The following is a 26,358-nucleotide window of genomic DNA, read 5'->3' on the forward strand; positions in this document are numbered from 1 at the left end:
TACTACGAGGATTTTCATGCGGTTTTCACCAATAAGTAGTGTGATACCTAAGGAAGGTTTAGGCGTATACTTTATCATGTTTTCACTCGAGCGAAGTAAAAAATAAGTTTGGTAGTGAAGTGACGATGAAGCAGTAATATAAAAACTTGCGGGAAAATTTTAAAATTTGTACTTACGTGTAACTAAATTAAGTGTAACGTGTAACTAAGTTAAGTGTAACTAAATTCTATGAGTAGTCCAAGGTTGAGGCGTGAGAACGCTCGTTTCCCATGGACCACAAAGCAGCGTGGTCGATTCATACAACCATATCGGTAAGTTACGTTACCTAATTGAATGACAGTAGGCGCGCCGGCTCTTGGGACTGGGTTAATTGTGAAACAGCAGTATTGCCACTTATTCCCAGATTTTTGAAAAGTGTACATGGAAGCCATAGTTATGAGTACAGCGTCACGCACAGTTATAAAAACATATGTAATGTTCATACATCTGTGGCGTCACGAGAATTGGAGTTCAACAAGCTTTGGTCCGTTAAGCATAGTCCATCTATTAAGTTTGTGATCTCACAATTTGTTTGTTAGTTTATAAAATTAGATAGGTATCTAAGAATGTCGTTAATTAGGTACGTGTAGGGATGTTTGAACATATTTTTCACAAAATTGCATTTTGGAAAGCAAAAAAAAAAAAACGATGGTCAAATATCCGGCACAATTTTTGTAACGGTCGACCGGACAGGCAAATTGCTAAGGTAATTGCGAACCATATATAAAGTCTTCTGTTTTGCATAAACAATTTATATTAAACGCAGCAATCTGTCAGCATTCTATTCGACGATTTGATCGATTAAAAGTAGGTACTTAGATATATAAAGATGCATATCTTTATATATCTAAGTTAGGTAGGTACTTAGATATATACTTAGTGACAATATTCTAACTAAAGATGGTGAAAACCGTGTGAAGTAGAATAAAAGGATAGGATAACTGTAAACTAGAGCCAAACAATATAAACATACATTGCAAACACATACTTTACTTATAAGACCTAAGTTTATTAATTGACGGCTTGGAGAAAAGGCTGCGGTTTGGAAGTCGGCGGTAGACTTTGTTTTCACGAACTCTCCTGTATCCCTGAATTCAAAAATCTAAATCAAATCATTTATTCAGAAATTAGGCCTTCACGGGCACTTTTTCACGTCATATTCTAAATTAAATGATATTTACCAAAACTACAAACTACTAGCATTTCGGAACGACCACTGCTGAGAAGAAATGGCGCAACTCATTCAAACAGTATTGGTCCCTATTATGCCAGAACGGCTTACCATTTTTGAAATGTAAATTTATGTATATTTTTTTATCAGTAATATAACAATGTAAATACACAATAAAGTACATGGTCAAAGGTATACTGAAACCTATTATAATTGTGATCACGTGCTGATGAAAGGAAAAAATAAATAAATAAATATATATATAATTAACTTTTAATAAAAGATCGAGCTGACCTATTCCCCCTGGCAATTATAAACTATGGTTGACATATCGTATTCTCTTGGTGGATCCACAAAGGTGTCAGAGCAGATCATATTTTATCTTGTATTAAAATTAATGTTTGTATTGAGCCTATTCTATTGTATTGGATCTGAATCTGTAATCATAGAATGAAAGTTGGGCAATAAATAAACAAAATCTAAATACCAAAAGGAGAACATTTATTTTGTAAAATAGGTTATTTTCATTTAAACAGACAGATAAACTTGAATTCTCAGCATGAACATGACAGCCATGAATATCTGATAGTCGGACGTCCACAAGTCACAACAAAATTCATTATGCTTTGTGCTCATTTGAAATGTTTGTCTGGGTGGTCGTTTGTTAGTTACGGTCAAGTGATCACAAATAAATAGGTGCCTACCTCAAGAACTTCTATGCTAACTGAAATGATTACAAATAACAAAATAATGATATTGAAAACTGGTCTAGTTTTCAATGTCCTTATTTTGTTATTTGTAAGTTGTCAGTTTTATTATCTATGTGCGTTGTTATAAAGATCAAATTACCACAATGTCTGCGTGCCATAGGTAACCTAAAGTTGCTGAAATTGGCCACAAAATTTGCCGCCCCTGTCACCACTTTATAGCAAACTGTTAGTGTCATAATATGCAAGAAAAAAATTTGATATCTATAAGTTTTACATCCAAGTTTAGCCTTCGCCCATTCATAAGCATTCCATTTTAGTAATATTAATAATAATTACAAATTATTTGACCTTACCTTTGACCGCCTATAGGCGGACTTTTATTTATACTTTTCTTGGCGGCTGCTTTTATTTTCACAAGATTCTATTAGGTATATAAGTTAACTTGCCATTTATTTTGTAACATTTTGCGTATAACAATAATCATAAATTCTATAAAGCCTATATACAATACAGAACCTTAACAGAACCTTTGGAGCAAAGATCATATCATAGGCATGGAAATAGTTGGTACTCCGTACGAAGTACTTACTAAATCCATGATCATAGGTTATGTTGAATGTGAAAGAATGAAAGGGAAAATGAGTTTAAACTATGGAATTAGTAGGTACTCCGTCGAAGTTCTTACTAAATCCATGAATTAAACCTAATGGCTTCTACCACACTACCGTCGAATTCGAACAGATGCCGAACCAAACTGGCCGTATTGATGGCCAACCCGCCAATATTCGGTGTACTGTTAATTGGTAGTGTGTAGCTGGTCTGATTATTACGTGGCTGTCGAGATACGTGATTCTTAGCTCTGTCTACCCTGTAAGAGAAAAAGACGTGATACTGTATCTCTTATATCCTTGGAATTAGTAGGTAGTCCGTAGTACTTATTAAATCCATGCTTATATCTATTATATAGGCTAATCGAGAACCAAGTAACCCAGTCTATCCGTCAAAAGATACGAGTCAAACCGGTGTAAGTACTATTACTTGTGTTGTACTTTCAAACAGATAAACCTACATTTTGTACCCGCTATTATGTTCGCCTCATTGAATATGTATGTGTATCGGTATTCAATGTGATCGTATGAGACCAATTGGTCGCTGGACTTGTTTGGTTGTTGTTTATCAAGGGATCTATAAGAATATGAATCGAGTATCCACACCGATGAGTCGGCTCTCCGTTGCGCTAGTGTATGTTTATGATATCAAGTCCCATTGCTGGACTAAGGTCTCTTGCATCTCCTTGAAGCGGTGATGGTCAAGCGGTTAAGACCGTCCGCCTGTGATTGAAAGGTCCCAGGTTCGAACGCTACTCGTTCCACATGAGTTTGTATACCAATCTGACTCATGTATAGTAGTTTTCATTAACTACCACCTGCTTCCGGCGAAGGAAAACATGGTGAGAAAATCTATGCATTGGTTGAAATTATGATCACTAATGTTTATTACTGTATCGAACCATTCCTTCTCAGTATTATCCAGACTTAAATATAGCAACTTGCAAACTGGAATGGAAATACTCTTATCAAGTGACGATTAAATTACAAGAATCGCATGCGTTGCACGAGATAACATGAAACTGCTTTTCAAGATCAGCACGAAACTGATTTACATATCAGATAAGTTGCCATCGACAAGTTGCGGGGCAAACGCCGCCGTTATTTAAACTTATTTACGGTTTGACTAACGGCCCACGTACAATGAATGGCCATAGATTTTGATGGTATTGGGAACAACGAAATCTGATATCACAACAAGGAATAGTACCTATATTTATGATTCGAAACAAGGCGATATGTATTCAAAGCTTAGAAACTAGATTAGTTTCGCCTTAAGTGATTTCCGAAAGTTATCAATGCTACCAGAACTCCAAACACCGCTATAATATATAACACAATTTATTTTAACAAAATTACAATTTCGTTTTACATATCCTACAACAAATAACTATTTACAAAACTTGTCAATGCATTTAGCAAACAATCTCTCCGTTCTAAACCAACATTTACATTGTTCTTACTAGAAAGAATAGTCGCATCACAGTCCACTACCGCTTTAGATAATAATTTGACACTTTCACTATCTAGCGCCGACGCAATGCGACTCACCAAAATCAACATTTGCTCTCTAGTCAGCAGCTTAACTGTTCTTTTTGAAAGCAATAAACAAACATCAATATAAGCCACTACATCATCAACTTCCATACCGGTCGTGTGCTGCTGCAAGTCATACAAAACACTCATCAATTCATATTCAACATCTTTGTTTACTTTCAAATCGAACGCCATTTTTCCATTCTTCGCTGTCGACAAGTTTTTCGACAACGCATTTATCATCAAACTATGTAACATGTTTTTTATCAATTCGATCAATTTTATTAATAATATCTTGTCATCTTTGCTGATTGAGTTAACAACGAATTTGATCCACGAAATTAAACCATATCCTTCCACTAGAATCTCGAACGCTCTAGGAATAGCCACCAATGAAGATATAACCCCTAGGATTTTTCCTTTGGTCTTTCTATCGCTTAGTATTGAGGAATAAAAATCCATGATCATTTTAAGACACATAGTTTTGAAGATTACGTTTACATCGGTCATGGTTTTACTTCCGTCTCTGATGACGTTCAAGATCCAGAATCTTCGATCTGCGGATTCGACGTCGCTGTCATGGAAGAGACTCAGAAAGTCTGGGACCACTGTTAAGTCTACGAGTTGTTTCGCTATGAAAAAATTGTTTACTGGTTTGTATAGGGGATCTGCGGGGGAGGTCGATACCATGAGTGCACGTGCTAGATATAGAGCATCGATTGAAGGGAGTCTGGGGTTCTTGCCATCGGAAGTGTTTGAATTAATAGCCGAAGAGATGCTATGACGGAGTGTCGTGACGAAATCCGTGAGGAATAGCTTGTCATTCTTGTGTTTTCTGAAAAGATAGATTTATTTATATAACAGGATATCAAATGTTTTAAGGAGAACATGAATAATCATCATCATAAGCCATTTAAACGTCCCCACTGCTGGGGCATAGCCATCCTCATGGTTTTGTTTATTGAACATATAACACAGATTGAGCTAGCCCCAAAGTAAGTTCGAGACTTGTGTTATGAGATACTAACTCAACGATACCATATTCTATAATATATACATATATATACATCCAAGACACAGGTCAATCTGAAAAAGATCATTTTCCATGTTAACCTGACCTGGGATCGATCGATCCCGGGACCTCCAGTGTAGCAGTCCGTCATGATGACCAATAGGCCACGGAGGTCGTCGATTGATAAGGAGTATGGGCCATGACCCGCCACGCGGGCCCATTGCACTTAAATAATATTTTTCTTAATACACAGGGTGTTTTAATGCGTTTTTGGTGTGTATGATTTACAAAATGTGAAATCACATTAAAAATAATAATAAATTATTGGAAAGGTTATACTAACGTCTCAGTCTCCAGTAGCAAGCAGAACCTATGTAACACGTGGTAAGCTGCAGCCCTCATCTTTGGGCATAGTGAGCTCAAAGCCATCACAGGTACCGACAGCAAACCAGTCCGCAACAGCTTGAAGCACGACGCTACGGATCCTGGGGCTAGGAGATGGCTCAGTAGAGGAAACAAAAACGCAGGATCGTAAATGTCTGACCCTACGTCCAAATGGGAACAATTAATAGCATCCTCTGTCACTGTACCCAATACTTCTTCATATAATATATTAGAAACCATACATTTTACTGCACCTTCTTTGTCTTTCACTGATTTTAAAATACCCTCTTTTGAAATTTTCGTCAATGAATCCTTTAATGTCGTATTTCCATTTATAGATAGATCGTAATGGTATTCCAAATTTTGATTCACTGGGAAATTTCGTATCGTGCGCTCTATTTTATCTCTTTCGAACAAACTTAGTACTCGATTCGGAGTGGGATGACTCCATAATGTTGCTGATCTGTTTTTGCGAACTGCGTAATAATTTGCAGCAGAATCTCCGAATACGTAAGGCTTATATTCGTTTACAGGTTGCCCATTAGTTTCGTAGAAATGTAGTATTGCTAATATTAATCGATCACACGGACTCCTCGTCGCGTGGTATGAACTCAAATAAACTGGTACGTGTTGCAGTTTCATTACAGACTTATTCGTTCTCGTCAAAGTATAAAGAAATTCAATCAAACTGGATTTTATCTCTGAACTGTGATAACTGAGCATTACATTCAAAAATTCCGAATGTGACGTTACCATTTCAAAAAGCACTACGATTTCGTCATGCTCTGACGGATAGAGTAACTTCACCAATGTGCTTAGCAATACTAGAAGTTTAGGACCTAATGTGCTGTTGTGGTCTGCGTTTTTCACTTTTAACGAATCTTTCAGGACTGACTTGCAAAAGTTCTGCCAAATAGCACTTTCTGCCACTTTCTTGAAGTCTTCTTTCTGATTCATATCAAATTTTTTTATGGATTTACAAACCTTCGTGACCTCGTTGACACTAATTATAATAGGAGCAACTACGTCATCGCCCTTGTTTTCTTTCAGAGCTATTGTTAAAATGTGGAGCGCAGATAACAAATAGTTAACATAATATTCCTTCTTATGGCCATCATCAGAAAGACATAATTTCATAAATACTGTTTGGAAAAGATCTAAATGACACATATCAACTACCTCATACTTATGGCTTTTTGTAAAAAATTTTTGACAATCATTTAATTCCATACATTCTACAATCAATTTTTTGATAAATCTCCAGTTATTTATGTAAACTTGTCCAGCTTTATGTGGCTTCTCTAGAAGTTTATTTACATTAGTTTTATACTCGTTATAAATTATGGGTAGAAAATCCTTATTATTCATTAGAAATTGATTATGATTTATTACAGCATCGCCCAATGGTAATGTTAGTTCTCTTAAACTTAATATTTCTGGTCTTGATATTTCTTCTTTAAAAACTTTGCAAAACTTCGCATTGAACTTTAGTAAAATGGACGCTAAATTTGAGGTAGACTTCCACACAGCGTTAGCGTAGAAAAAATTTTTAAATATATCTTCTGGTATATACGACACTTCATGTGGTTTATTATCTAAATATTTAACAAATGTCAATTCTAAATTTACGAGATTTGCTGTAATATCTTTGTTAGTAAGTAATTCAGTGTAAAGCTTCATAGCTTTCCGTAAAACGTGTTGTGGCAACTCCACATTGATTGATTTTGCATATTTGTCTAACAAAGCTTGTAATATATCTAATGATATGCTCGGTTCTTTGTCGTCCTTGACGCAAGAATTTAATTCACAGCTAAATATTTTATTGAATACTAACAAGTCTTCCTCTTTTGTCAATCCAATTCCATTCAATATTTTTACTGTATGCTCACTGTCCATATTTCTTCTCTTATTAATTTTGTTTAACGTTTTTATTATTTCTAAATAATTTTTTTGTTGATAAGATATCAATATCCTGTATTTGGTGTCTAAGAAATGTATTATATCAATCTGCTCTTTTATTACTTCTAAAAGAAATTTTGAAGGCAACAGAGAATTTTTGTTGTCTTTCGAATCTAGTGGCTTGTAATTTTTCAAAACATGAGGATTCTTGAATAATGATAGTACAATATTTCTGCAAGTATCCATCATGTGTCTTTTCTTTCCAATGATAAGTAGCGTCTGAAAATATAGTGTTATTTTTTCCTGTCGATCCTCTTCCAACAATCCCATATCTGACAATCTGACCGTACAAAATATCAAATACTTCGCCCATATTAACAACTCTGAACTGTCTATATTTTGGTCATCTTTGATTTTGTAATAAACGTTCTTTGCGGTAAAATCACTTTTTTCTTCTCCTGTTGCTTCATCAATAAATGTAAAAATGTTATTTAGTCTTAGATCTTCACCGTTTATTATAGATCTGGAAATAGTATTAAGAGTATTTCCTTGTTCTATTATAGAATCAGAGAGTTCTACTGGGTTTGAAAGCCAACTGTTAACATAACTTCTAGCATCGAGTTTTAGATCACCCAGTAATACTTCTGAAAACTCAGGAGAGTAATTACTGTGAAACAGATTAGCTATGTATAGAGATAAGAATGATTTCAAATTCTTCTTTGCTGTTTTATTCCCTTGAGCGTATTGAACGCATCCAACCACAAAAGGCGAAGGAATTTTACTTTCTAAGAAAACATCATCATCTGTATTGTGACCTTCTGTTAGTTCATCTAACAGTTTATCCAAAGATCCTTCATTAGTTTTGTAAGCATTTTCAAAATCTAGTACATTATTTCTTATTACATTAGTCAACTGATCTATATTAAGCAGAACATATTCAACAATATCTGCTATCAGTGATATTGGCTTAAATTTAGAATTACGTAGCAAATATAAGATCAGATGAATTTCATCTTCGTCAGCTTCGAAGATTGCTGTATTTTGAAAAAAGGTGAATAAAGTATCCTTTGCATCAATCCACGTATCATCATCAACGTTTGTATAAACCTCCAACATTATAAGAAACAGCTCTTTAAACATTGGATTTTTCACTGAAACCCCAGTATTGTCAAGAGTTAACCATAGAGAGACTATTTTAAACTTCAATAGAGAAGTATTGCCACTGGACAGAGTCATAGAAAAGTCGAGAATCTTTTTCATGTCAATGCTGTCTTCTATAGTTTCGAAAAAAGTTGGCTGTATGTCATTATAAAGTAATAATAAATCTACAAGGCACGTCAAAGATTCAGTTTTATCTAATTTAGGAAGTCTGTATCCTTGTGGATTGCTTGTATCTTCTTTGTCTTCCATGACGTCATTTATGAGAGCCACAGCGGTGGCCGGTGCAGGCATATGTTTGGGGAAGAAATATTCCAATTTACTTTTCAAATCTGTGATTTGAGCCTGTGAGTCTTGTAGACCCAATATCTGCATGTACCGCCTTAGAGTTTGAAGCATTTTTACCAACAATTTAATACAATACAGTGACACAGAAAGATCTTTTCCTAAATCTCTATTTATAAATTTCAGAAGTGGTAAAGGTAAAGATATGAATCTCACGAAGTTAGAAACTTGACCAACACCCAACTTAGCAAATCTAGAAATAAAATTTTCAGGTTTTAAAATATCCAATAACTTCATGGCAAATCCAACAGCTCTCTCCCAAATTGGTGAATGTTGTGGTTCGAAACTCTGTTCTATAATACTTATCACAGCTCTGTGTAAGTCAGGACACTTGTCAACAATCTGTAGAATTACTTCACATTCACTTTCATTCTCCCAGGGGCGTTTCAGTGAAAGCAGAGCTTTGTACAAATTTTGATTTTTATGTACATCTGTGGTTCCCAATGAATTGTCTATGAAGTAGACACCTAATTTGTGAGATGTGAATACTGTGAGTATCATCTCTGTCAATAAAGAAGAAATTTCTGGGCGAAACTCGTTCTGGATATCTCTACTTGTTTCTGGAGGACCTTTCCAAGAAAATATCTTGAACATGTTGTGCAGCACATGATGACTGAAGATTTTTAGTTTCAAACTCTTTGAAATGAGAGGGTTATCTACTACATTTTTTTTGAGAATATTTAGAAATATTAGCACTGCTTCCCCTTCATCATGGACTAGCCCTGGTATGACAAGGGCTAGAAGACCTTGTTTTTCTAATAAAGCCTTAATCAAAGGCAAATGACCTTCAACAAGGAAAGATGTCATAAAATGAACAAAAGCTGTGCGAACATTATCTTTTTCTTTATAATTTGGCTTCTCAGTAATGTATTGTAAATGCTTGGGTGTCAATGGTGCCTGGTTAAGTACTTCTATTCCCAAATCTGAATTCAAAGTCACCATTGAAGTTAGTAGCTTAAGGACTATTTTTCTATGACGAGGACCAGAATTTTCACTGATCATAATTTCAACAGTGGACATGAAATTATTAAGGAAATACCGACATGCCTCTTCAGTGACTGCGATCATGTGAGGAAGGGTGGATTGGACTTTGAGGATGATAAGGTGGAATAGATGGAATGCTGGTGTTGCCAGGGTGAGGTTTTTCTTGTTGTCTGCATTAATCTGCCGCAGGATCTCATGGGAATTTCCACCAATCTTCAAGTATTCTAGTAGGTAATCCACTTCATTATCAGGATTCAAGCAAACTTGTAGAAATTGAGTCAGAACTGAAAAGAAAAATATAATAACTATAAAGCCATCCTAAACATAACTAAAATTATAGATGTGAAAGTAACTCTTCACACTTTATCTACTCAACCAATCTTCTTGAAATTTTCCATACATAGTTAGCTCGAAGTACGGAAAACTATATAGGGTACCTTACAACCCAGAAAAAGAACTGTTCCTATCAGAAATGCACACTGGTGAAGCCGTGGGATAAATCTAGTAAAGCTAGAAATAAATTATTACTAAATTAATCTCCAATCTATATATATACAACTCTTGCATTACTGACTGATATACATCGCATAGCCTAAACTACTGGGCGTAGAAAGCTGAAATTTGGTGTGTAGGTTCCTAGGACAGTGTAGGGGAGCACTAAGAAGGGATTTCCTGAAATTTCCACAGGAAACGGATTTTTACTCACATACGAAGTTGTGGGCAAAAGCTAGTCATTCATAAAACAAATAAAACTACACAAGTGATGTCTATGACAAAATACATTTAAGAAGATAATGAAGCATCAAACAAAAGTTTAGTATTGTAGTAAACTGGCAAGCAAGATCATTAAGAAGAAGAATATCACTGGCAAGAAATCATTACATAAATAAAAACACTTCCCACTTCCCACTGTCTGTCTGTGGCTATTAATCTGCCAATGAAAAAATTTAAAACTTATGTTAAGAAAAATTTAATGGATAAAGCATATTACACAATTAACACCTATTTGACTGATAAAAATGCATGGATCCTCCCAACAACTTTGCCACTCCACACATGATCTCCTAATTTTTATTTTACTGTTTTTTATTATTTTATTCATTATTTTCATTTTTATTATAATAATTCATATATTGTGACATTTAAATTTTATTTGTAAAACATGTACGTGATTTGTGATCTTCAAGTGTCTGAATTATATTTCTATTTCGACGAATAAGATTTGTAATTATGAAGTCATGGGAATCGAGTGTGTCAAGCTCACTCAAATGGTCAATCTGGTAGTGGCGTTGTCGGCCGGGTCATGAGGTTCCCTCTATTATGGTTGAGCTACGCGATGGCGTCAACTCGTGAATGGGTGCTGCCAGAGGGAACTGGTCATCTCGTTTCTCACATATTTTTATGTAAGTTAATTGTGTTTCACATTGTAATCAGCACTCGGATCACAATCATAACCTGTTTTGATATACCTTTTGACTATACACATTATGTACTTTTATATATTAGAAAAAAACATTGTAAGAAACAATAACGGTAAGCCGATCTGGCATGATAGGGACCAACACTGTTCAAATAAGTTTCTTTCGGCATTTCTTCTCAGCAATGGTCGTTCCGAAATTCCAGTAGTTTGTAGCTTCTGAGAAATAACTATAAATATAAAAATTGACGAGAAAAAGTGCCTGTGAAGGTCTAATTTCTGAATAAATGATTTGAATTTGAATTTGCTATATATATAGGCATAGCTTAGATCTTTAAAACTATTGATTTATTTTTTTATTAAAGTATAGTGTACTGTATCTTCAAGCGTGAAGTGTGAAATTCTCCGTTTAAGTATAACTTGCGCACATTAATATTTATATCATTTGAAACTCACCCATAGTCTGCCCCTGTTTAGTAGCCAGCTCCTTCCGAAAGTGTTTCACTTCAAAAGAACCCACTTTAATAGTTTTTTGGTTATGGATTGGTTCAGCAGGCGGATCGGTTTCAGATTCCCCTTGGCCAATCTCAGAATCGTGTTGATCTCCTTTACTACGTTTTGCTACATCTTTTTTGCTTTCTTCATATTTTCGTTTACCCATTTTTATGATAAAATCACAGTTTTCGTTCTAAATTTCTAAAATAAACACAAAACAAATTTAACATTCACGCACGTGTTTTTGACTTTGAAGTTTTGTTTTTTTTTTGTTTGATTGAAAAGGCCTCATTCGAAGAACACTTTTTCAATGCGCGTTAATATATTATGGTCCTTCTTTACAGTGATAAGATATTTATTTATATTTGGAAAACAAACAGTTATTATAAAACTTAACTAGTTATAAAACTATTATAAAACGTAACTTAACTATTACAAAAATATATATTTATGCAACCAATCAAATCTAATGTAATACTAGTAGTGCACTATATTTATTGAACCGTTTTATGTAGGTATGCATTTGGCAACCTGTTACAAATAGGGCATATTACGCAAAATTCAGCGCAGATGGCGCTACTGGTACAACTAAGGTACACAAACATTGCCAATGGAGGCAAAAAGCGCCAATTTTCAATATTGTTGCAGATTTAGTGGATTAATCTAAACATAATAACACTATTTTAGGTTATGTTCTGCATTATTTGGTCAATTGGGGTCATAAAACTGATATACCTAACCTTGATTTTGATTGAAGATCTTACTTGTATGAAGTCCATATTTTAAGTCTTCACGTCTGAAGTGTTCAGAGCTTTTTTCGACCGTTTACTGGCTCAAAAATTTTACAGCGTAAGGCGTATCCTATATTTTTCGAAGTTTTTTATCATAAGGAAAACGATTTTTCCCAATATTTCAGCACCCAAGTATGCTACATAGTTGTATATTTTCACAGGTATTTTGGATATTATGTCTGTTAATCTGTATGTGTCTATATAAAATAAATAAACAAAACGAGTGCTTACATATTGAAAGGATTTATAAAGTACTCTAAAATAAACGTTTTAATCGACATAGCAAAAGGCGGCAAACGGCAAAGCTTTTATGTACCTAACATACAGTGCTGTACTATGGTGGGATATTATTCAAGTGGTGATGTTTAGTAAAATCTCACTATTGTTATCACTGCTAATGTTTTAAAATTTGCGTATCTTGTAAAAGAAAAAATATATATCACACATCTCAAGACAGATCTCAATCTATATTGCTTTTAGTTTGAATAGAAGTGAACATTTATTTTCTAAAAATCACAGGTCACAAAAAACAACCCGCTACAAAAAACACACGAGGTATCCGATGGCATTCTAAGAAAAGGAGAAAACATGACGCCAGATTTAACAGTGGCATTGTCGAGAAAAATATATAAATAATAAATAATGTGGACAAAACTTATGTCTTCACCGCTGACATTAGACCCAGAATGAGCATGGTAGCCATGAAAAAAAGTAATACACTAACAGTATTCCATTGCGACGTTTGCCGCGTCGAATTTAAGACTAGTGTAGCCATGGACCAACACAGAAAATTACACGAGAGCCGAAAACCATACGAGTGTCTGAGAGCTCCCTTTTTGATCATATAGTAAATAAGTCATGCAATTTAGTTACTAATTATAAAGAAATTGTTTATTTAGCATTTAACAAATAATTTAAATAATTATGATTTGTGTCTTGTTACTGGTAAAGAAAAAAATATATGCAAATTTACGCGTTGAGTGACGTGACTTTTTGTGTTATATAATTTTTTGGTAATTATAGATCCATAGTATTTTGAGCTCCAATCGAATTCACAAAAAGGTCCATGAAAGAATAATTTAATACATATTTTTGAGTTATATATTGTTTTATTCTTCAACTTACGAACATGTTTAATCTTGAGCTATTCCACGAGTCCCTACCGACATATAGGAATTTCTTAGGAATCTGGAACCCTACAATATTCCTCGTGAAGGCATCTGAAAGGAGATGAAGACATTTATAAAAATCGGGTCTAGTTGTTTCACACAATAGCACGTTCAAGCGAACTGTTCAACTTTATTATATTCGTATAAGAATTCTAAATAGAGATTTGTTATATAGGAACTTAATAAGTATGAAATAGTAAAACTGAAACACAGATATAATAAGACATTTTATTGTCTGTTCTAAAGTTGCATTTAAATAGGAGAGTTCTCCAGTTGTAAGAAACGAGGTATATCTAAGGAGTAAGATAAAGTTCTTTGTATATATCCTTTATGCTAAGTTTCATGTTCATAACAATAATAAAAAGCAGTCCACAGACCGCGCCCACTGTTACGATTGCAAAGTCACGTGACCCTTTTCAGAAGTGTCAATATTAACTAGAAATTTCGCATAAAGTGTGCACAAAACACCGTATCTTTCCACTTCCTATGTATTTTGTAACACCCTGTATATTGGAGAAAATGTTAACCGCATAATTACTTTGAACACTGGCCAAAGGAAATCAGAATATGATGAGGAAAAACATTGATATAAAAAAAAACTATATATTTATTTTGTTATCTCAAAAAAATTGGCAAAATGGAAAATATGGAAGTTACATTTTTAAATTAATTATTTCACTATATAGTAAACTAATTGTGTGACCTGTGTTCAAAGAATCATCCTGTACATCCCAACAAAACTTCATAGTGACTAGCAACATTTTAAAATATCAAATTATACTTAGACTAAGATAAAAAATATCGTATAAGTATGTACCCTTAAAGACTTCATTGCAAAGACTCAAAAGTATTCATACTTCCACAATGACAATGAAGTAAATTTTAAGGTTGGTACAAAAATTAACAATTTTACGTTTTGTTTTTTAAAATATAAATTAACTTATTTATATATTTCAAGTAGAAAATTCGTACATATTAATTTCAAGATTCTATTAATCAACAAGGGCACAATAAAGTCAACGTTGCGGGATTATGGTAAGAAACAAACACGCAATTAAAATAAGGTACCTTTGGTACTTACAGCAAGACGGGGTATCCAGAAGCATTTTACGAAAATATCACAATCTTCGTTTTTATTAAGTAGGTTAAAATCACAACACTATAAGAGGACGCAAACCTGCACACTAGCGCCATCTCATGTTTATCAATATTTTTTTTTATTAGCGATAATTACAAAATGCAATTGAATATTCCGCCTTTACGAGACTTAAGTTTACGTTTTAGGGTTTTTTAAACCGATTTAGCTTAAATCACTATCAATTACAAATATGGCTCCGTATTGTACTATGTAATTATGTACGGAATATATCATTTATCAATTCAATTATATCGACATTATAAATGCTTCCAAAAATATTTAATATTTCCAAATATAATTAGAGGTTGATGAATCATCTATTCGCTTACAAATATTTTACGTAACGAAATTATTTTCAATTATTAATATCGAGATCCTTACCGTAAGGTTAAAAAGAAACCCTTTTACTATATTGTTATGTCTGTCTGTCAGCAAGTTCTATCTCTAGTTTAATCACACATAATAATTGACATATTTTAAGGCGGTAATACGCATTCCAGTAATTTGCACTTCCATGTGTATATAATAGCAAGCTCTCCTTCATGTTGCATACCAGTAAATCGAATTGCTACTACTTCCATGCTAGTAGCTGGCGCGCAAATTAGCAAGCTGCTGGCATGTGTATTTTCACCTTTAAAGATATTAAAATAAAGTCTTTAAAAAGATTAATTCTTTAGATTAAAAAATTATCACTAATGTAATGTCACTGTCAAATGTTGAAACTTGTCAATTTTGTTGTACGTTTTCAAAGTTGGGTTCCATTTCTCTTATTTTGTCCAGCAAAACGTCGGCTAGATTTAAATCTGGGTTTGTGTCTGAAAAGAAATATAATTACATTTATACTTGCATTTAGTTAAGTTTGATATACTTAATTAATTTTACACCAACTTATTTTCTCGCAGTAGTAGACTCGAGAAGATTCGAACCTGGAGCCTTTTGACTTTAGAATCATTCCGTCGCAGAATGCTACTTTCGCAAAACGTCCCCTTTGTAACAAAGTGGCAGCTACGCAAATAGTTAAATATTGTATTCAAATAAATATTTTCATTTGGAAGATAATGTATAGTTACAACTAAACCTCGAAGTGTCTAGTCTAGGCTAGAGGTAAGTGGAGCCGGTTTCACTTGATTTAGCCATCAATCCGGCCAGACCTAGGTGCTGTTGGGTTCAGATTGTTACACCTAGGTATAACGTGCTTATCTTGGGCTAGACCCAGGTGTTCTAGGTCAAACCATCTTTTACCGGCTAGGTCCACCTAGGGTCTGGCCAACCTGAGCGTAGCTATAACATAAATAAAGTGAGTAGAAGAGTGGAAGAGTGACGAGAGTGAAGCGGTGGTGGTGTAATGGTTAAGACGCCCGCTTGTGGATCGAAAGGTCCCAGATTCAAATCATACTGTGTGCCACATGAGTTTGTATACCAATCTGACTCATGTATAGTAGTTTTCATCGTCCACCACTTGCTTCCGGTGAAGGAAAACATCGTGAGGAAACCTGTACACTGGTTGATTCTTATTACCTTGTGTGTGAAATGGAGAAGGCAATGGCAAACCACTCCATTAATAATGCCAAGAAAGTTGTTGTGTGTGTGCACTTCACGGCATTCCACGTAATAACCACGACCCTCAGCCATGAGGAATACGACTATGAAGAATGAAGAAGAGTGACTGACTGTCAAAGTAGACCAGTTCGCATTTCCCGCGGCACTCCTCGCTCTTGGCGATGATGGAGCGCAGCATGTAGCAGAAGTCGCGGACCACCTCTTCAATGTCGATGTTCTTTAGTTCTGGAAACAATATTCTTCGTACAATACCCACATACCTACTTGCATATTTTTTCACACAAACTCAACTTTTATTGCTGATTTTGGGTCTTTAATTAACTTTTTTTAAGAAAAAACAAACATTTTATTCTATCTAATCCTACTGATAAGTTTGCGAGGATGTTTGTATGTTTGTTATACTTGTACACAAAATCTACTGGACCGATAGTTATGCGGTGCACAGGTACAATATCACCTGGAATAACACATAGCGTACTTTTTAAATTCCCACGGGAGCGAAGCCCCGGGGCGCGGGGAAATTCACACGGGCTCAGCCGTTGGCAAAAGCTAGTTAAAATATATTTTTGAATACGGATGCGAAGCTTTGAGTTGCAGTTGTTAGACACGGGCGCTGTGTGACACACACACACAGACACACCTGCGTAGAGCGCGCGGCGCTGCAGCACCTTGTGCAGCGTGTGCAGCGGCGTGGCGCACTCGGCCGCGAGGTACACGGGCGCGCGCGCCGCGCGGTGGATCTTGTACGCAGAGTTCCGGTAGATGCGGTTGTTGACGCCCGCCACGCTCTTGGTCACGTCTTCTAGCGACTGCCCATTGGGAGACATATCAAAAAATTGTCTTAGATACAGCCAACTGAAAATAGCGGCCCAAAGCCGCGTGGGCTTCCGTATGCTGACCTCCAAACTTCAATTCGAGGATGACGCCCCATGATAATGAAGATGATACATATAAAATCTTGAAATAACCAATTTTTTTAATTACGGGAGGTAATTAAAAAAATCTTTTCAATGGTGTGGTGTATTGTTCGATAGGTTTTTCGAAAATATAACTGATAGGTACGGGAAGACCATTTTTGGATTTTGTAAACCGTTCATTAATTATTAAGCTTCAAAATGTCAAAGTCAAGTAAAAAAAAAAACCCTCAACAAAATCCATTGCGTAGTTTTCAAGATCCAAGCATACATAAACAGCGACGACCACCGACGCCACCGATGCAAGAAGAGGCGTGTTATAAGTTTGATTGCTAAGTATGTCTGTCTATCTGTCCGTGGCATCTTAGCTCATCAACGGGTGAACTGATTGGGATGCGATTTTTTTTATTTGATAGACAATTTTTATGCGGTGGTTCATAGATATGTTAGATCAAAACCGGTTCAGCCGTTTAAAAGTCGTAGCGAAATGAATATTGAAAATCGGCGGTTTATTAATATGTCCAACAAAAAAAACTTGTATACGATTTGTAGATGTTCAAAAATGTTTACTTCTAGTTTGGTTTTATTAGTTATTTAATAGTTATTTTAAGCGGCTATTCTGTGGGTACCTATATATACATACATATAGCTGTTGGTTCTCCTAAGAATAAATAAATAAATAATATAGTGCAGTATTTATACGAACCTTACAAGCCTCCAAGTACGACATGACTCCCTCTGCATTGGGTTTGTTGAACTGCGTCAGCACGGGCGGGCAGTACATCGACTTGGTGATTATGATGAACAGCACCTATATTGGTATTATTGTATACTAGATGTTGCCCGGGGCTTCGCTCCCGTGGGAATTTTGAGATTAAAAATATAACCTATAGCAATCTTGGTTAATGTACTTCTAATGGTTGAAAGAATTTTTTAAATCTGTTCAGTAGTTTCGGAGATTACCCGCCTCAAACATACAAACTCACAAACGTTTACCTCTTTATAATAATAGTACAGACTAGCTGTTTGTTTACCCGCGGTTTCGGCCTCGGGGACAGTTTTTTCTTAGTATTCAAATCGGATTGGGATAGTTGAAATAAAATCTGAGTAGCGCGTTTAAAATACACACAGCGCCATCTAGCTTTTTTTAGTGTCAAAAAAACATGACACACTACATAAACAATATGAATAGAAAGTATTACTGGATAATGTAGTCACAATTGATCGAAAATGGTAAACAGTTTCGCTAAGAAATAAAATTAACACACACACACACTCACACACACACACAAGAACACTGGACTCACCTTGACGGGGAAGACGATGCCGTCCGTCGCCTCGTACTTCCTGATGTTCTCCTCGAAGCCGACGAAGTTGGCGCCGTCGCTCGGGATCACGTGCGTGAGGTAGCCCTCGAAGAAACTACACGCCATGCCGATACCGTACCGGATTGATGTTGGCGCTTGCTCCTAGGATATATTTATTCCATTTTCACTTGCATGACAAGTTTGACATTAGTATTTGATTTATTTATTTAAAACCCTAAAAGACTTTTAATATTGATATGATAATAACTTGCGTAATAACTTAAGACAGAGGTTCCCTTAAGTAGGGACTAAGTAAATTAATCGACTTGGTATTACATGGGTCTCACAACTTTTTACGATTGAAAAACTGAGCTGCGAGACTTGGGTATTTTACAGCATGTTTTTGATTGCATATATATATATTCTATTTTCACTTGCATGACAAGTTTGACATTACGATTGGAGTAGGTCTTTGAGTATACTGATCCAGGTCTCATCTGAAAATCAGTGTAGCGCCCCTCGGGGTGATATGTGTACTGAGATGGGCCTTTTTGTACTGCTGCAACACAGTACACTTGCTTTTCAATTGTGCTATGTGAATGCTGTGTTTTATTTCGTGTTTTTAGTCTGGTTGTGTATTGTGTTATTGTTTTACAAATAAATGTTTTATCTATCTATCTTTACTCAAGAGCTTAAAAAAAGTTTAAGCTGCTTATATCCAATCGTAATGACAAACTTGTCATGCAATTTTAAATAGAATAAATATATGCAATCAAAACATGCTGTAAAAAACCCAAGTCTCGCAAAAAAGCAATTCACAGACGATTTACTTTAGAAAGTAATTCGTCTGTGAATTGCTTATTTGCTCAAGTCAAGAGCGAAACATAAAATTTAATACAATAATACATATAATGTAATACATAAAATGCTCTAGAACTAAATAGTACAATCTTGATAGAATGTTTATTACATCACGCAAATAAATAAAATTTTCCCAAATAATCAATAACAGCTTTGATAATAAAAAAAAATCTAATTACCATTTCAAAATTCCATTATCCCACCTAATATTATAAAATTGTTTGTTTGTATGTATTTTAGTTCTTCACGCTCAAATGGCTGGGCTAATTTCTATGAAATTTGGTATTGAGGTCGCTAATACCTTGGATTAACACATAGGGTACTTTTTATCCCGAAAGTACGCGATTCCCGTAGGGTTTTGTCAAGTACGAGATTCTCGTAGGATTTGATCGAATACATGATCCAGATTATTTTTTAATGTATAGAAAAGACAAGACGGACAACGAAGTCGGTCCTATATAAGGGTTAACCATTTGAGATACGCAATCCTAAAATTTTTAGAAAGAAAAAATACCATTTCTAAATACTTGGTGACGAGGTACGCGACGAACAGCATCAGAAACTCCTCGCCGAAGATTCTCTCGTTGTTATAAAACAAAATGGCGGCCACCGCGGTGAATATGTACAGGTAGGTTTGGTAAGCTTGCACCAACAGCCGAGGGTCAGGGTTCTGCTTCAAACTGAGCATCTTGTAACCCAGCGTGACCAACTCTTTAGATCCCCGAATGAAGAGTACGTAAAATATGTACCGCGCTAAAAATAAGATTTAAAATAATCATTTTCTAGCCCTACTCAGATGCGTAATAGGGTTGATGGTCAACCAGTTAACAGGTTGGCTGTTAGGTAAGGCTATTGCAGCCAGGCCATGTCCCTTAGTCGACTCGTACGACATACGAGTATACGGAGTCATCCTATTCTAGGATTGGTGAAGCGGTGGTGGCGGTTAAGACGCCCGCCCGTGGATCAAAAGGTCCCAGGTTCGAATCCTACTAGTGCCACATGAGTTTGTATACCAATCTGACATTGATAGTTTTCATCGGCTACCACTTGCTTCCGGTGAAGGAAAACATCCGGTGAGGAAACCTCTACACTGGTTGATTATTAACTTGTGTGTGAAATGGAGAAGGCAATGGCAAACCACTCCATTACTACCAAACTGACATATATAGTAGTTTTCACCGACCACCACTTGCTTCCGGGGAAGGAAAACATTGAGGAAATCTGCACACTAGTGTGTGAAATGGAGAAGGCAATGGCAAACCACTCCATTACTAATGCCAAGAAAGTTGTTATTGTGTGTTTAATTCCACGTAATGACCACGACCCTCAGCCATGAGGAATACGACTATTAAGATGAAGATATTCTAGGATCATAAAATTAGATGAAACGTTACACTTTACAGAACAGAAAACAAATCGAATGCTTATGCAAGTGCTGTGTGTAGATTTTATAATTCTACTAATATTATAAATGCGAAAGTTTGTGAGGATGTGTTCATGTATGTATGTTTGTTATACTTTCACGCAAAATCGACTGGACCGATTGTTATGAAACTTGGTGCACAGGTAGAATATAACCTGGAATAACACATAGGGTACTTTTTATCCCGAAATTTCCACGGGAGCGAAGCCCCTGAGCTAGTAAATAAGTAAACTTAAAAGAACTCACCGATGGCAACAATCCATTTTTGTTTATCAAAACTAAAATTGGTTGACCCTGAAAAAAGGTAACTTGTTATCAGTGCTACAGAGACGCACAAAGTATTTTTTGACACAGAATAAGGTTTAGAAAACATTTTTAAGGCGTCTCTTCGGGTTTAAGTTCAGAAAAGTACTGAAATGTTTTGCTGAATAGGTTTTGCTTGGTAACTACGAATATGTCGATATAGTTTTGTTTAAGATGCGATGTATCGATACTTTTAAATAGGTCTTTGGAGGTGCGTGACTTTAGAATAATAAAAAGTACCTACTTTCCTAGTTTTGTTCTGAGTAAATTTTTTATCGAAATCAGTCAGTGGTTGAGGCGCACAATATTGACCAATATGCCATCAATCAACATATTAAACGATTACATTGTGTTATTAATCAATCACCATAGACAACTAGGGATGCCGACGATCGTGCGAAGTGGAGACCGAAAAGAAGAAAAGGGGAGCATTAGTCAATCAAACATTAATCAACATAAGTATAACTTATAAGACACCAGCATTAGGAACAACATTATCGTTAAGATATTTACCGCGCAAGTCTCTTGATTAAAAGGTATATCTCGATATCGATATTTGCCTAGCTTCCCATCACCAAACCAAATTTAAAAAGCTGTTACATGATCCGTCGGCATTTTAAATGTCTATCGTAAATTATAATTCTGAGAAAAGGGACTATTAGGGCGTTTACATACTGTTAACGCCCAAATTTTTTTTGAAAGAAAATTATCTTTTTTAATATTTGGCCATTTCAACGTATAAAATAAAAAGTGCATACGTTTAATCTACCGATCCATATATACGTACTTCACAAATTATAAATTCACTTCTTTGTTGGTTTGTCCTTCTTTCACACCAAAATGGAGCAATGAATTAATTTTATATTTTATTTGGAGTTAATCGTCAAGGCGAGTGACAGAGGCTACTTCATGTATGTCAATGGATTGAATCGCACTATGGCTTATATCGTAAGTCGTAACCAAGAGCAATTTGTCAATTAAAATTAAAAGTAGCCACACATTTTATTAGCTAATTAAAATAAAAATACCTGGTAAAATTTAGCCTATGTCCCGTCACTCTCTCTACCTTCCTTATTCCTTATTTCCAGGCGAAAATAATATTAACTCAGTGCACCGTTTTGACGTGAATGAACAAACACACTTTCACATTTATAATTTTTTTAAAGATTCATTTTTAACGCCTTCAATGAATATTATTTTATTATCTATTCATACATATGCCTTTAAATAAAGATATCGATTTATCAGATAAGTGATTGTATAAAGTGAATTGATTATAGAATTTTAAACGCTGCTTGATATAGACGCATCGGGTGTAGTAGCTCCTTGTGTATTTTTAATAACTCAAATAAGAAAAAATAAATAATATAAATATGAGACCACAGTTTGCGCCCGGCCTAAAGTCGAACGTGCCTAAGCTTTACTACAGGAACTCAATAGGTAGTTTGCACAAACAGGCCCTTGTTATATTTTTTATCAAATAGTCACATACTGTACTGACTATAGAGTACAGTCTGTCAAGCACAAGTTGGCATTTTAGTGAGGGCGCCACTTATTGGAAAAAAAAACTAATTTTAATAGGTATGCCAACATATACATGACATTGTACACTTCTATGCATATAAACAAACTCATTCGTTTTTAGACAGTCAATGGCAGAAAACAATGATAAATATAAATATATTAGGACAAATCACACAGATTGAGCTAGCCCCAAAGTAAGTTCGAGACTTGTGTTACGGGATACTAACTCAACAATACTATATTCTATAACAAATACATATATAGATAAACATCTAAGACCCGGGCCAATCAGAAAAAGATCATGACCCGACCGGGGATCGAACCCGGGAAGGCAAGCACTTTACCACTGTGCCACCGAGGTTGTCAAATGATATAAGACCACAATCGTTTTCATTGATGTCTTCAGAGAAAAGGCTGTGGTGAAGTTTGTTGAGCCACTTCTTCATTTTTAAAATTTCAATTTATAATAATAATTATCAATAATTAGGTACTCATTAAAAAAATATATATATATATATATATATATATATGTTAACATTATTTAACACTGTCTGTTTTTAATATCTATGATCTAAGTGACTACATAGTACGTGTCTACGAAACAGCCACTGTAAGCACCTGATGAGTGACTGGCCTCTCCATTCTGGGGCATTTCAAGCACTACTTTTTGAGGTGTGAGTTAGGTAGCCTCGTCATTCACATACACCACAACAATATTGCAAATAGTACTACCAACAAAATTTATGCGCTGATTTGATTTTTTATTCGGAGCTGACTAGTCTAGAGTTTTAAATGAGTTTTTTTCTAAAACATCATTTTTAACATGTCGCAAATATTCATTCATATTGTAATGACTTTGAAATCTTTGCAGCTTCCAAGTTGTTATTTTATACTTCAACTAGCTGGGGTTTCGTTCCCGTTGGAATTTGGGGATAAAAAGTACCCCCCATGTGTTATTCCATGTTATTTAGCTACCATATACCATTTCATAACAATCGGTCCAATAGATAGTGTATTAAGAGGTAACAAACAAACCAACATACTTTCGCATTACCAATATTAGTTGGGATAAACACATGACTCACCAAAAATTATGCCAGCAACAATTAGGGCATGAAGTACAAAGACATGACTTTCAGTCATTTTCTTATTGTGCATTCTGTGAAAAAGTAAAAAAAAATTACAAGTGTGTGGAGTAGACAAAGAGAAAGAGTCTACAAACGTGCACGCGCAGATGTGCGCATGCGTGAAAATTCCATAAAATCATGCTGATACAGCCTGGTGAATCTAAACCTAAGTACATATAAATTTTCATATTGAGAGTCAGTAGTTGACCCTGGAGACATTTAGCATAATCAGTACCTACTACTGCCTACAATAATATTGTATACCTAATGCCGGGTTTTAGGGGCACCAGCCATGAATGCATGATAAATAATAGATATTGCCTTTATCTCGAACGAAGATTTTGTTTCTATTTTATTGGTTTAAATACCTAGTATAATTCATTATTGAAAAATAAGAATATTAGCATTCAGGTGGTACAAAAATATGTAAGTATTCTTACATCAACTTACTTATAAGAGAATGAGGTTTACCGTACTATTTACTACAATTCTATTTCTATTTTTACAATTAACCAACGAAGTTATAAATAAAGTTAATAAAAAATAAATAACAGAAAAAATAAAATCAATCTTCCTGTTTTCCGATAATGCCAAAATCCAGACAGAGTTTATAAATTTAAAGTCGGAACCGGATTTTATTTTCACTGACTTTGACTTGACAATGACAATTCGTGGAAATTTAAACTCCGAAGTTTATTAATTTTCAAGCTGTTTCCGACATGGAATCAAAACATACGGATAACGGAGTCAAATCAATCAGCATCAAACACGCACCAAACAATAAAAAATAGTTTTGCTGGTCAATAGGCTACTACTAATTAATCGAATGACTAGGTATTGATATTGGTAATAGTGGAACTATCGTTAGCGATTGTGACACTATCGATTGTGTTGATAGAAGCGATACTAACAATTACAATGAAACTATAAATTGAATCGATATTATCAATATTATACATTGTTCATGCTTTGATATTATCGATAATGTCCGAAACTACTAATAAACTACTAGACTAAAAAAATACTCCCGATATCTTACTATTGACAGTAGCACCCCTAATTCAGGCACTTTATTTTTATTTAACATGGATGATATATACACTATATAACTGGGCAATGCGTAAATGCGTAGGCATAATTGATAGATCACCAATAGATACATCTATGGAGCGATCCTTCGATAATCGTCGTCCCCATGTAAAACAGGTACCTGCTATTATAGTAGTATTAATTTATTATGGTTTTAACCGAGCGAAGCCGGGAAGTTAGTAACACTTCTCGGCTTCGCTTGGTTAAAACCATAATAAATTATACACTTTAACCTTCCCTACAAACCACAATATCTATTGGTGAAAACCGTACAAAATCCGTCGGGTAGGTACTTTATGACTTTATCGTGTTCATTATGTACATGTACATAAAAACAGACTCGACAACAGCTCGGCAGTAATTCTTACATTTATTAAGTATAAGAAAGTAATATGTTTAATCTGATTACTATCACATCACAAAGGTAATCGATTACGCCCAACTATGCTATGTTAGTTAGTGATAGCGATTAAGTGATAGTGACATGATTGAACCATGGAATTAGTAGGTAAACGGAGTACCATCCTCCCTACTCTCCGGCGTGATTTCCCTAGCTTTGCCTTCCCTACCCTTATAAATTCTACTTACTTAAAAATTACTTACCAATATTTTTCATTGTCACACCTTTATTGATTTCTATGTTTCGATTTCTTCTTTCACTCAATTCTTCTTTGTTCACCGACACAAAATATCTAATTCGTATATGAGCCATAACGTTTTTAACACCACACTAAAGTATTTCTGTTTCACTATGACTAGCTACGTATTGCGGTCGTATCATCGTCGTCAGTAATAAAATGCCATTACACCGCAACAGAAATTTCACAGAACTATTACATATAAAGATTTTTAAATAAAATCCATATTCATGTTAATTTTGATATGTCATTTGATACAAGGTAAGGCACGTTTGAATATGAAAATAAAATATACCTACATACCGATGTAGCGAGTTCTATTGAGGGTATTCCCACAGTATGGATAAAAGTCATGAATTTAATGAATATGGAACTGTAGGAAATGGGTAGGTACCCAAAGGTGGTAGGTAATCAAATATAAAAAAATAAAAAAATGCGTGGTGTATGAAATTCATTGTCATCACAGTAATACTCCCCGTATTACTGTATATTTATACCGCCAGAGTACAGCACTGTATGTTAGGTACACAAAAGTTTTGCCGCCTTTTGCTATGTCGATTAAAACGTTTATTTTAGAGTACATTATTAATCCTTTCATTATGTGAGCATTCGTTTGTGAAAATACTGTAGCATACACACTGTAGCATAATCGGGTGCCGAAATATTAGGAAAAATCGTTTTCCATAAGATAAAAACATTTGGAAAATTATCCCACGCTGTAAAATTTTCCAGCCAGTAAACGGTTAAAAAGAAGCT

General features: G+C 35.0%; 2 protein-coding genes across 11 annotated transcripts; both read right to left on the reverse strand.

The window, feature by feature from the left end:
- Window positions 1–3,853: 3,853 nt before the first annotated feature.
- LOC128675415 (uncharacterized protein) lies at window positions 3,854–12,020 on the reverse strand. Its single transcript, XM_053754817.2, has 3 exons — window positions 11,720–12,020; window positions 5,420–10,130; window positions 3,854–4,899 (listed from the first exon to the last, which is right to left on the reverse strand). Exons 1-3 carry the CDS (start codon window positions 11,922–11,924, stop codon window positions 3,906–3,908), a joined length of 5,910 nt encoding a protein of 1,969 aa, XP_053610792.1. The 5' UTR covers window positions 11,925–12,020; the 3' UTR covers window positions 3,854–3,905.
- A 1,914-nt stretch (window positions 12,021–13,934) lies between these two features.
- Window positions 13,935–25,861, reverse strand: LOC128675196 (stimulator of interferon genes protein-like). Of its 10 annotated transcripts, none has more exons than XM_053754443.1 (9): window positions 25,589–25,859; window positions 23,834–23,907; window positions 21,168–21,215; window positions 20,013–20,251; window positions 18,638–18,799; window positions 18,037–18,141; window positions 17,057–17,225; window positions 16,528–16,641; window positions 13,935–15,671 (listed from the first exon to the last, which is right to left on the reverse strand). In XM_053754443.1, the coding sequence occupies exons 2-9, from the start codon at window positions 23,904–23,906 to the stop codon at window positions 15,583–15,585; spliced, it is 999 nt and encodes a 332-aa protein (XP_053610418.1). In that variant the 5' UTR covers window position 23,907; window positions 25,589–25,859; the 3' UTR covers window positions 13,935–15,582. The 10 variants fall into 10 exon arrangements, with proteins under 10 accessions (XP_053610418.1, XP_053610417.1, XP_053610416.1 ...); XM_053754442.1 differs by having other exon boundaries at window positions 25,568–25,859; XM_053754441.2 differs by lacking the exon at window positions 25,589–25,859 and adding an exon at window positions 24,326–24,520.
- Window positions 25,862–26,358: the final 497 nt, after the last annotated feature.

Source organism: Plodia interpunctella, chromosome 14 (genome assembly GCF_027563975.2).
Source record: "Plodia interpunctella isolate USDA-ARS_2022_Savannah chromosome 14, ilPloInte3.2, whole genome shotgun sequence".
NCBI classification, from domain to species: Eukaryota; Metazoa; Arthropoda; class Insecta; order Lepidoptera; family Pyralidae; genus Plodia; species Plodia interpunctella.